The 10,850-nt window shown below is 41.7% G+C and overlaps 1 protein-coding gene across 1 annotated transcript; it reads right to left on the bottom strand.

The window, feature by feature from the left end:
• Positions 1-257: 257 nt before the first annotated feature.
• Positions 258-3,695, bottom strand: LOC113757188. The gene is made up of 6 exons (XM_027300591.1): positions 2,651-3,695; positions 2,145-2,443; positions 1,562-1,812; positions 572-1,234; positions 366-454; positions 258-280 (listed from the first exon to the last, which is right to left on the bottom strand). Exons 1-6 carry the CDS (start codon positions 3,693-3,695, stop codon positions 258-260), a joined length of 2,370 nt encoding a protein of 789 aa, XP_027156392.1.
• Positions 3,696-10,850: the final 7,155 nt, after the last annotated feature.

Raw genomic sequence — 10,850 nt, 5'->3', positions numbered from 1 at the left:
TGGTGTCACTTGGTTCGTATCACTATCATTTCCCCTCTTTGACCTAGGCAACCCTAAAACAAAATCCATGGACATGTCGGTCCAAGGTTCCTTAGGTACAGGTAAAGGACTATAAAGGCCATAGGGTTGAAGTTTAGACTTAGCTTTGTGGCAAGTAATGCATTTAGCCACCATTCGCTCCACATCTTGTTTCATCCTTGGCCAATGGAAGTGCTCTTGAAGGATAGCTAAGGTTTTAGCTACGCCAAAGTGTCCCATCAAGCCACCTCCGTGTGCTTCCCTAACAAGTAAAGAGCGAATATAGCAGTTAGGTATACATAGTCGATTGAGGTAGAAAAGAAATCCATCAAGGATGTAGAATTTACCTTGAGTTGCTGAACCACAAGAGTCATAAATACCTGAGAAATCTGGGTCATTGGTGTATAACTCTTTGACTAATTCAAATCCTAACAACCTTGCATCAAGTTGAGTGAGCAAAGAGTACCGACGTGATAATGCATCAGCAACAACATTAGTTTTCCCCACTTTGTACTTAATCACATAAGGGAAGGTTTCAATAAATGCAATCCACTTAACATGACGCTTATTCAACTTGTGTTGTGACTTAATGTGCTTAAGCGACTCATGGTCAGTGTGTATGACAAATTCCCTTGGTCTCAAGTAATGTTGCCAAGTTTCTAAAGCACGGATTAAGGAGTACAACTCCTTATCATAAGTGGAATAGTTCAAAGCTGCCCCATTGAGTTTTTCACTAAAGTATGCAATTGGTTTGCCCTCTTGCATTAGGACAGCTCCAATACCCACCCCAGATGCATCACACTCTATTTCAAACATCTTGTCAAAGCATGGTAATGCAAGTAGTGGTGCATGTGTGAGTTGATGTTTAAGCATTTGGAAAGCACGTACTTGAGCATCTCTCCACACAAATGGCTCATTTTTCTTAATTACAGCAGTTAGAGGTGCAGCAATGGTACTAAAATCTTTAACAAATCGTCTATAAAAACTAGCAAGACCATGGAAGCTACGTACCTCACCTATCGTGCTTGGAGTAGGCCATTCTCGAATTGCTTTAACGTTCTCCTCGTCCACTTTGATTCCCTGTTTACTCACAACAAAGCCTAGGAAGACAAGTTGATCAGTACAAAAGGAGCACTTCTTAAGGTTAGCATAGAGCTTTTCCCTTCGAAGTACATCAAGAACAAGCTTCACATGTTCAACATGCTCATCTAAGCTCCTACTATAAATCAGGATATCGTCAAAATATACAACTACAAATTTTCCAAGGAATGGACGAAGTACGTGGTTCATCAACCTCATGAACGTACTAGGTGCATTAGTTAGTCCAAATGGCATAACTAACCACTCGTACAAGCCATGTTTGGTTTTAAAGGCCGTTTTCCATTCATCCCCCTCTTTCATCCTAATTTGATGATAACCGCTTTTTAGATCAATTTTAGTGAAAATCACAGCACCATATAGCTCATCTAACATATCATCAAGTCTAGGAATAGGGTGACGATATTTTACCGTTATTGCATTAACGGCCCTACAGTCAGTGCACATTCGCCAACTTCCATCCTTTTTAGGCACCAAGATGACGGGAACCGCACATGGGCTCAAGCTTTCTCGTGCCCATCCCTTTGTTAGAAGCTCTTCGATTTGGCGTTGGAGCTCCTTTGTCTCATCTGGACCCATTTTGTAGGCTGGTCTGTTAGGAAGTGGGGCACCTGGAACCAAGTCAATTTGATGCTCAATTCCCCTTATTGGTGGTAGTCCATTTGGAATCTCATCGGGGAAGACATCCTCATATTCCTGCAAAAGAGAGACAATACTAGATGGTAGAGTGTTAGTAAGATCACTTGTGACAACCAACACCTCTTTGCACAAAAGTACAAAGATGGGTGTATTAACACTCAAAGCTTTTCTTACTATATTGGCTTTTATCAATAGATTTTGCCTTTTTTCTCTCTTTTCAATTTTGGCCGGCTCACCATATGTCTTTTTCCTCTCAATTTTCTAGGCCCTATCATTTTCTGTTGAGCTCTCGGCTTTTTCTATTTTTTCTTCTCATTCTCAAGCTCATTCTCCTTGATCAGGCTTTTTTGATCTTCATGAACTTGGATAGGAGTGAGTGGCACAAGCACAATCCTCTTCTCGCCTTGCTTGAAGGAGTATTTATTGGTAATGCCATCGAATGTAACTCCCTTGTCGAATTGCCATGGCCTCCCCAATAGTATGTGACATGCTTGCATAGGGACCACGTCGCATAACAGCACGTCCTCATACTTTCCAATTCGGAAAGGTACTTGGACTTGCTTGGTCACACGAACATCCCCACTATCGTTCAACCATTGCAAACGATAAGGTGTTGGATGTCGTAGAGTGGGTAGTGCTAGTTTCTCCACCATCAAGGCACTAGCGACGTTAGCACAACTACCTCCATCTATGATCAAACTACATACCTTGCCTTTGATATAGCAACGGGTGTAGAAAATGTTCTCTCTTTGTGCATGGTCGGCGGCTTTCACTTGGGTTGCTAAGGCTCGTCTGACAACGAGTCCAACTCGTTCATTGACGGGCAATGCTTCCTCTTCTTCCTCAAGGGATGGCAACTCCTCCTTCTCATCTTCATCATCGGTGAGAAACTCACCATTGGGTAAGATGATCATAGCGCGTTGGTTCGGGCATTGGCTAGCAATATGCCCTCGGCCTTGGCATTTGAAGCATCTAGTATCTCGATTTCGCCCCATGCTCGACTCAATGGCAGTCTTTGGTGTTGCCTTAGACTCCCACTTAGTCATATCCGGCCTCGGTCTTGAAGGGATGGAATTACTCGGCCCTTTATCCTCTTTCTTTGGTGGTGTAGTTCGGAGATAAGAGGGTGAAAAGTTGGAGTAACTCCGAGTCGAACCCCTCCTCTTAATCCTCCTTTCAATCTTGATGGCCTTTTCCACCAGATCCCCAAGTTCCACATAGTGGTGTAACTCCACTTGATCAGCGATTTCGGGCCTTAATCCGTTCAAGAAGCGTGCCATTGTTGCTTCTCGATCCTCCATGATGTCTGCCCGTAGCATGAGTATTTCCATTTCCTTGTGATAGTCCTCGACACTTCGTGCTCCTTGGTTGAGGGTTTGAAGCTTTTGATACAAGTCACGGTAGTAGTGACTTGGCACGAAACGCTTCCTCATTAGTCGTCTTAGCTCCGTCCAAGTTTGTATGGTAGGTTCACGACTCCTCCTTCGACTAGTGGAGAGTTGATCCCACCATACAACGGCGTAATCGGTGAATTCGATCACGGCCAACTTGACCTTTTGCTCCTCCGAGTAAGTATTGCAGTCGAAGACAAGTTCAATCCGCTTCTCCCACTCTAAGTAGGCATCGGGGTCTGATCGTCCTTGGAAGGGTGGAATTTTCATCTTTATGCCCGGAATGTGGTCATTTGAAGGCCTAGCGTCACGCTTAGACCTACTTTGCTTATGCTCATAGTTGTTGTCTGAGTTAGAGTCGCTAGACTCATGTGCATAAGCCTTTCCACGGTTGCCTTTGGAGCTTCCATGAGACAACTCTAAGCTGTCAATGCGTTGGTGCATCAGTTCAAGTTTTTGGTCCATCATGCGTCCCAATTCGCCTTTGATTGCTTCTGTGAAAAGTTTAAGATCAAAAGCTTGGGAGCTTGCTCCCCCCTCGTTAGCCATGAAGTATAGGGTAAAAAATAACAATGGAAAGAAGTAAAGTTTATCTCGCACACTTCCTCACGTGTTTACTCTCGCTCTCGTGTTTGAACACTCTAATGAACTCACCAAGGTATTTTCAAGGCTCCTCGGTCAACTCCTCGAAGAAGTTAGAACTCATTCTAGTGTGGATCGACTTACCAACCAGGGTCACAAGATTGTAGCACTTTGAACGAAAAAAGAACAAAAGATGAAGGGACTGACCACGACTCAATGAACGACTCAAAGTTGAATTTTAAGGATCCTAGACAAAACTCTACCCAAAACTGGAATTTTGAGCTGCTGGTTGCTGCATTTCTGGGCAGTGTTTTGGTAGATAAATGGACACTTAGAGGATTCAGAATGACACTTAAAACTGACCTAATGATGCATAAAAATTTCCAGAATTAATGATTGGACAGAAATTCCCCAATGGTTGCAAAGATGGAATCCGAATGGAAGATGAATTTGTGTTGCGGTAGGACTGTTTTGGAAACCCAAGGCTGACTTTTCTTCCTTAATCCTTTGGAAACAAGGATTAGTCTTCCTATTTGCTGGTTCCCACAAATTCTAAGGTCAAGTTCAAGATTGGAACTGATGCGGTGGAGCACGAGGCCCAAAGTGTACAAGTAGACCCTGTGAAGGTGCCCCAAGGCACAGTGACACGAGCACGAGCTAAGAGATTCAAGGAGTCCCTCCAAGCCTTGGTACGTGCTATCCAAAACCAAGAGAAACCGAGCATTGAAGGGATTGAGTTGGAATATCCTTGCACGACTACTAAAATGCTGCTTACAATTGAAGATGCAAGTGTCCAAGCTCCAAACGGTGGGCTGAGCCGCAGTTAAGTACCCTCGCCGAGCCGTACGGGGTCTCGCTTATGATCTATAGATAGTTGGGCTAGCTTTCGGTCAAGTGAAGGCCCAAGGGGCTGGCCGAACTTTCCTTGTTATTTTTCCAGTTTATTAGGTCTTAGTCACGGCTATTAATAGCCTCAAGCCGCATGTTACATTCAGTTTTTGAGAGTATTGAATAAAATTTCCAGAATTTCGTCCATTCCTTGTGGCAAATTCCCTTAGCTTGTGAAAGCTAAGTTGAACATCCTAGTGTTGATCCTAGGCTGTTCTTGACTTATCAATCAAGCACACATACTTGATTGTGGCGTCCTCTACCGTTAAATCTGTTCTTGAGTGGTCCAAGTTCGGGTTCAACTCCGTCAAATCTTCATCGTGTTCCTCTAGATCCGAAGTAGCTTCCGCGTCTCGCATCAGCTGGCATCAGAGCTAGTTAGAGGTATCACGAATATCCTTTTTTATCGTTTTTAGATCTATTTTAGTCTTCTAAATTCGTAGCTCAAGTGCTCGGGTTTGTCAAGTCCGAAATCTGTCTTTGGTTGTTTCCTTGTCAGAAATCTGTCTTTGTTGTTTAGTTGTTGTCCGAAATTTTCTGTCCAGTTTTGTCTTGTGTTTATGTTCTGTTTAAATCCAGAAAAAAAAAATCTCTTGTGTTGCATACCTTATTGTCATTCCCTTGAGTCGTTGCTGGAATTAATTGCTGGGTTGCCGAATCTGTTTGCACTTGTTTCTTGAACCTTTGTGTTGTTGCTTTGCAAAACTCGAACATCAAAACCTTATTGGGGAAGTCTTGAGCTTCTTGGATCAAAGAGGTTAATCTTGGCAGTCTTGAAACCTGAAATAAACCTTCAACCGTGTTCTTGTTTTCATGGAACTTTGATCTTGAAACCAAATCTGTCCAAGTTGTTTACGTTAATTGCTGTGAAATTGTGGTCTAAGCTAGCTGGCTATTGTGTGAAAACACCCCAACAGAAGTCAAAAAAAAATTTCAAGAAAGACGGCTCTAGTTTCCAATTCTTGACCAGCCTTCAAGTTTTACCAAATCTGATTCAAAGGTCAAAAAAAAAATTTTTTCAAGAAAGACGGCTCTAGTTTCCAATTCTTGACCAGCCTTCAAGTTTTACCAAATCTGATTCAAACTTGGACTTTCAAATCTGAACAGCCCTAGTCTTGGTCAGCATTCAAGCCACCAAATCTGATTCAAACTTGGACTTCCAAATCTGAACAACATCCAATTCTTGACAGCCTACAAGTTTACCAAATTTGGTGCAAAATCTGACTTCCAAATCTGACCAGCTCCAAAATTTCGAATTTGGACCACTTGGGACTCCCAAATCTGACCAAACTCCAAGGTTTCTAATCTTGGCAACCCCAAGTGTCCAAATCAGATCACGGACCAAAAAGACCACGGACCAGCAGCTCAACAAATTCCAGAAAATTGGGTTTCGGGTAGAGTTTTCTAGGATTTTCAAAATTTCAGCATTCAAGTTAATTGTCTTACTTTCTTTTGAGTCGTTAGTTATTGTCCAGCTATATTCTGAGTCTTGAGTCGTGTCTAGGTCGTCAGTCATACACCTCCATTTATTTCTACTAGCTTGTGTGTCACTTGTTGACTAGTCAAGAACGTATACTGCGGTAACACCTAGTTTGTTCAACCAAGCAACTAGCAAGCCAAGGAATTGCTTGGTAAGATTATTAGAGAGTGATACACTTGAGTGAAATACGAGTGTGAGTGACCTATACATCGTATTTAAAAAAAAAAAAAAAAGAGAGCAAGGAACTCGTTTTTGTTTATTTATTTTGCAGGTGGACTAAATATGTCTAGTGAAGTTGGTGAACAAACCATGGACATCAAACTACAATTGTAAGCCATGTGTGGGAGGAAAATTCCTTTGCACTACTAACCGTTTTGCAGGTCACATAGTCATGGCCACTAGAGTTGCATCTTGCTCATACAATCAAGAATTCATGGAGACCGAACCTTTCAAGAGGAGAGGTCCCAAGCGAAGTACCTCCAAGTACTTTAGCCCCATGCAATCCAGTTCACAATGTGGGTATCATTCACTCCGGGAGGAGATGCAACGCCACCGTGCTTTGTGTGTGTATGAAAGGTATAAACAAGATTGTGATGAGTATGAGAAGGAGCAAAGCAGTTTGCGTAGAGCATCTAAATCAAGGTCAACTTCAAGCAAACAAGGTTCATCTAAGAAGTGTCTTGACAATCAAGACGAAGGGCTCAAGAATTTTCGAATTGAGTCAAAGCTTCGTGAATCAATGGATAAATTCGAACGTCGGACTGAAGCATTGATTGATGATATGATGGAAAGACTTAGCCAAGTGCTGGATTCACACCTGGAGCAACTTAACCATGTGCCAACCGGTGGTAATAAAGGGAAAATTCATCCTAGTCCCTCGTTGATTGAAGAGCCAAATATGAATGAGTTACAACTGAGCCATGAACATGAGCTAGACAATGAAAATCAAACCTCATGTACAATGCGTGAGCAATGGTCCGAGAAGAATGGAGTGGAAAAAGACAAGAATAATTTGGCCTTAGTGAAGAGTAAAAAGGAGGAGTTGGCCGTGTTTACAAAGGCTGAAAGTGTGACCATTTTGTTTGCTAACCGGCTAACATGTGTTTTGTTTAGCACCTCTTCTTTTGTTCAAGTTACACAAAGTCAAGTAGAGTTGATCATGGCATGTTCCATCCCGAAGTCACTTGGACACTTTGCGAGTTTCCATGGAATTGGTCTTCTAGGAACTAAATCTCTTTGGTATCAATTCATGGAACAATGTCCATTCAAATCTGTCCGCACCATTGGAGGATTCATTCGAGCTCATCTTAAAAGGGAAATTCCAGAATCTACTTCTTGTTCTTTACCTATGTGTCAAGGACTAGCACTGGAATCTCAAGTTGAATCAATTGGTGGAAGGAATATCGAAGTGTCAAAGGGAGTTTTCTCATTTAAATCTCGTTCTACACCTTCTTACCATCTAGCTAATAATGTCCCATTAGTCCTTTACCCGATTTCTGAATTGCTCCAAGTTGAAGGTTATTTTGTTTTCATAGGTTGTAACGCTGTCCACAATTTTCCAACTACGGCTAAAGACTTGCAACCCGATTTCGTGCTTATCCCTGCTGCAAGTGGTGCACGTTCGTGCTTCTTCACATGTCCAAAAGCTAGTCACCACGAGCTTACTTCACCAACCCCAACTTGTGCAAATTCATGCGATTCGTATGGAGTGCATTTCACTTCATTGCTGCCACTTATGTCACGTGACAATAAGACAATCCATGGCCGAAGGTTGATTAGAGAGCTTTGGATTGCTACCTGGAAGTTTCGTGAGCCTTACACAAGCTTTTTCCTATCTTGGCGCATGTCCTTGTTTGAGGGCCTCATGAAACTGACCAAACGGCATTTAACTTGGCTCGTGACCTTTCATTTGTTCCCAACGTGGCTGACCTCCAAACGCACTGTCGACATCCCCATCTAGATTTGAGGACAAATCCTTTTCAAGAGGAGGGGAATGATGCGGTGGAGCACGAGGCCCAAAGTGTACAAGTAGACCCTGTGAAGGTGCCCCAAGGCACAGTGACACGAGCACGAGCTAAGAGATTCAAGGAGTCCCTCCAAGCCTTGGTACGTGCTATCCAAAACCAAGAGAAACCGAGCATTGAAGGGATTGAGTTGGAATATCCTTGCACGACTACTAAAATGCTGCTTACAATTGAAGATGCAAGTGTCCAAGCTCCAAACGGTGGGCTGAGCCGCAGTTAAGTACCCTCGCCGAGCCGTACGGGGGTCTCGCTTATGATCTATAGATAGTTGGGCTAGCTTTCGGTCAAGTGAAGGCCCAAGGGGCTGGCCGAACTTTCCTTGTTATTTTTCCAGTTTATTAGGTCTTAGTCACGGCTATTAATAGTCTCAAGCCGCATGTTACATTCAGTTTTTGAGAGTATTGAATAAAATTTCCAGAATTTCGTCCATTCCTTGTGGCAAATTCCCTTAGCTTGTAAAAGCTAAGTTGAACATCCTAGAGTCGATCCTAGGCTGTTCTTGACTTATCAATCAAGCACACATACTTGATTGTGGCGTCCTCTACCGTTAAATCTGTTCTTGAGTGGTCCAAGTTCGGGTTCAACTCCGTCAAATCTTCATCGTGTTCCTCTAGATCCGAAGTAGCTTCCGCGTCTCGTATCAGGAACTGATTTGGTTGTTTTTGGGAACAAGGGTGGAAAATTTAACTTGAACAGGTTGGAAAATTTGACTTGAATAGATTGGGAAATTTGACTTGAATAGGCTGAATGTTCTTCTTCTTCCTTTGTTTTTGTTTTATAATCAGCCAAGAAGAGTCAAATTTCGTGGCTAAAATGTTCTTAGTCAAGAAAGAAGATTGTTGTGGTGAAGACAAGGATTTTGGCAGCTGGAATTTTGCAGCCTTGTTGTTTACCAAGATTTGGTTCCCAAAACCCAGAAACTTCAAGATTCTTTCAAGAATTCAAGATGTTAATTTCCAGAATTCAAGAAACACGAAATTGAAGATGATTTCCTCCCCAAACAATCCAAGATTTCACGATTTGATCAAGACAGATTTTGGTTGTCTTCAAGAATCCCAACTAAAGTTCCAAGAACTTCAAGATTGTGGTTTTAAACAATTAGGAACTTCAAGAAACCCAAGTTTTGATCAAGACAGATTTCCAGGAATTTTTGTAAGGTTAGCCAGCTATTTTTTTTTTGTATGTAAACAAGAACACAAGGTAATAACTAGATAGGACTTCTAAAACCCTTGCTACAAACTGATTTTTTTCGGATGAACAGTAACCTCGAATGATCAAATAGAACAAAAGACTGGAATTGAATGGATATAACAGGATAGAAACAAGACACAAACACAAACAAAGAATCAAGAATAAGACACAAAAAAAAAGGCTGGACTAAACAAGGCTAACCACAGCAATTAACAACAACTAGACGCAAGTTTATGATGCAACAAATCTGGAAAAATAACGCAAGAACACGATGCAACAAATCTGGAAATTGCGGATAGCAAACTTAGAACACGAAAACAGAATTTTGGACAACTTGACTCGAAAGGAAATAAATAAAGGGATATAACGTGATACCTCTTAACTAGCTCTGATTACCAACTGATACGAACGTCGCCAACCTTGTGACGAAACCCGTAAAAGATTAGTTTCAGGATCGACAAGAGGACACCAAGTTTGGAGCGGATGACCTCAACCCGTTAATCACGTGGTTAACGAACCTTGGTATAATGGTAGAAGACGCCACAACCTAGTGCGATTCTAGATTGATAAGTCACGAACACCTAGAGAAATTCTAAGGTATTCAAGAAGCCTTGGAGAAACCAAGAAGACTCTCAAAATCTGATTTATTGATTGAATGCCTAAAACCATTGGAAGTGTGGGCTATTTATAGCCTTACATAGAGATGAACAACTAAATGTGGAACTAGTCTAGAGTTGTGGTCTTGACTAAGACTAACAATTGTAGGCTTGACTATTTCCATAAGACTAAGAATTGTGGGCTTGACCAAACCTTATGAGGTCATCCCTTAGGTAAACAACCTTATGAGGTCATCGCTTAGGTAAATAACCTTATGAGGTCATCGCTTAGGTAATTAAAGCAAGACTATGGACCATTAAGCCCTTATTACAATGACTTAACTAAAACAGCAAATGTGACTAGAGAAGGGTCACACATGGTTCTCTTTGACGTGCACTACATGGATGACTTTCATTCCTTCATGCTCAAGACTCTCAATGACCTTGAGGACAATTTCTTGGCCTTGTATCTCATGAACAAGTCCTTGGAGTTCCTCCCTCATCTTGTTAGCTCGTGCTCGAGTTACGGGTCCTAGGGGAACTCGAATAGTTCGCAATGGTGTCTCTTGGTTCGTATCAGAAATGTGGCCTTGTAAATGGCTGGAAAATTAGGGAAATCCAAAGGAAGTGCTATTCGTTTTATTTCTTGAAGTTCAAGCGAGTGAAATCGAAACTTGAGCGGTGATTCTTGGTTGAATTGAACTTAGGATTGTTTAGGGTATTTGAGTTTCCCTTAGTAGGGATGTATAAGCTGAAATTTTTGCCAAAACCTACATATTTTATAAGGAGAAAGTAGCGACCACTTTAAACACAATTTCCTAGTTTCTTATACCAAGTTGCGAATTTAAAAGTTTTAAACACTTCTTTATCGAAACCAAAAGAGCGAGCATGAATTTTCTAGGGTTTGATAAGTAAAATGAGTAATACTTAAATGAGTTCTATT

The sequence above is a fragment of the Coffea eugenioides genome, unplaced genomic scaffold (assembly GCF_003713205.1).
Source record: "Coffea eugenioides isolate CCC68of unplaced genomic scaffold, Ceug_1.0 ScVebR1_2822;HRSCAF=3923, whole genome shotgun sequence".
Lineage (NCBI taxonomy): Eukaryota > Viridiplantae > Streptophyta > Magnoliopsida > Gentianales > Rubiaceae > Coffea > Coffea eugenioides.
The sequence above is the reverse complement of the archived record's forward strand: the minus strand, read 5'-3'. Positions and strand labels throughout refer to the sequence as shown.

Excerpts from the sequence above, each read along its gene's own strand:
- LOC113757188 (XM_027300591.1), bottom strand. The coding sequence starts at position 3,695 with ATGGCTAACGAGGGGGGAGCAAGCTCCCAAGCTTTTGATCTTAAACTT. Across the intron at positions 2,444-2,650 it reads TATGATCATCTTACCCAATG|ATGGAGGTAGTTGTGCTAAC; the intron begins GTGAGTTTCTCA and ends GTTTGATCATAG. Across the intron at positions 455-571 it reads TTGAATAAGCGTCATGTTAA|GTTGTTAGGATTTGAATTAG; the intron begins GTGGATTGCATT and ends ACTTGATGCAAG.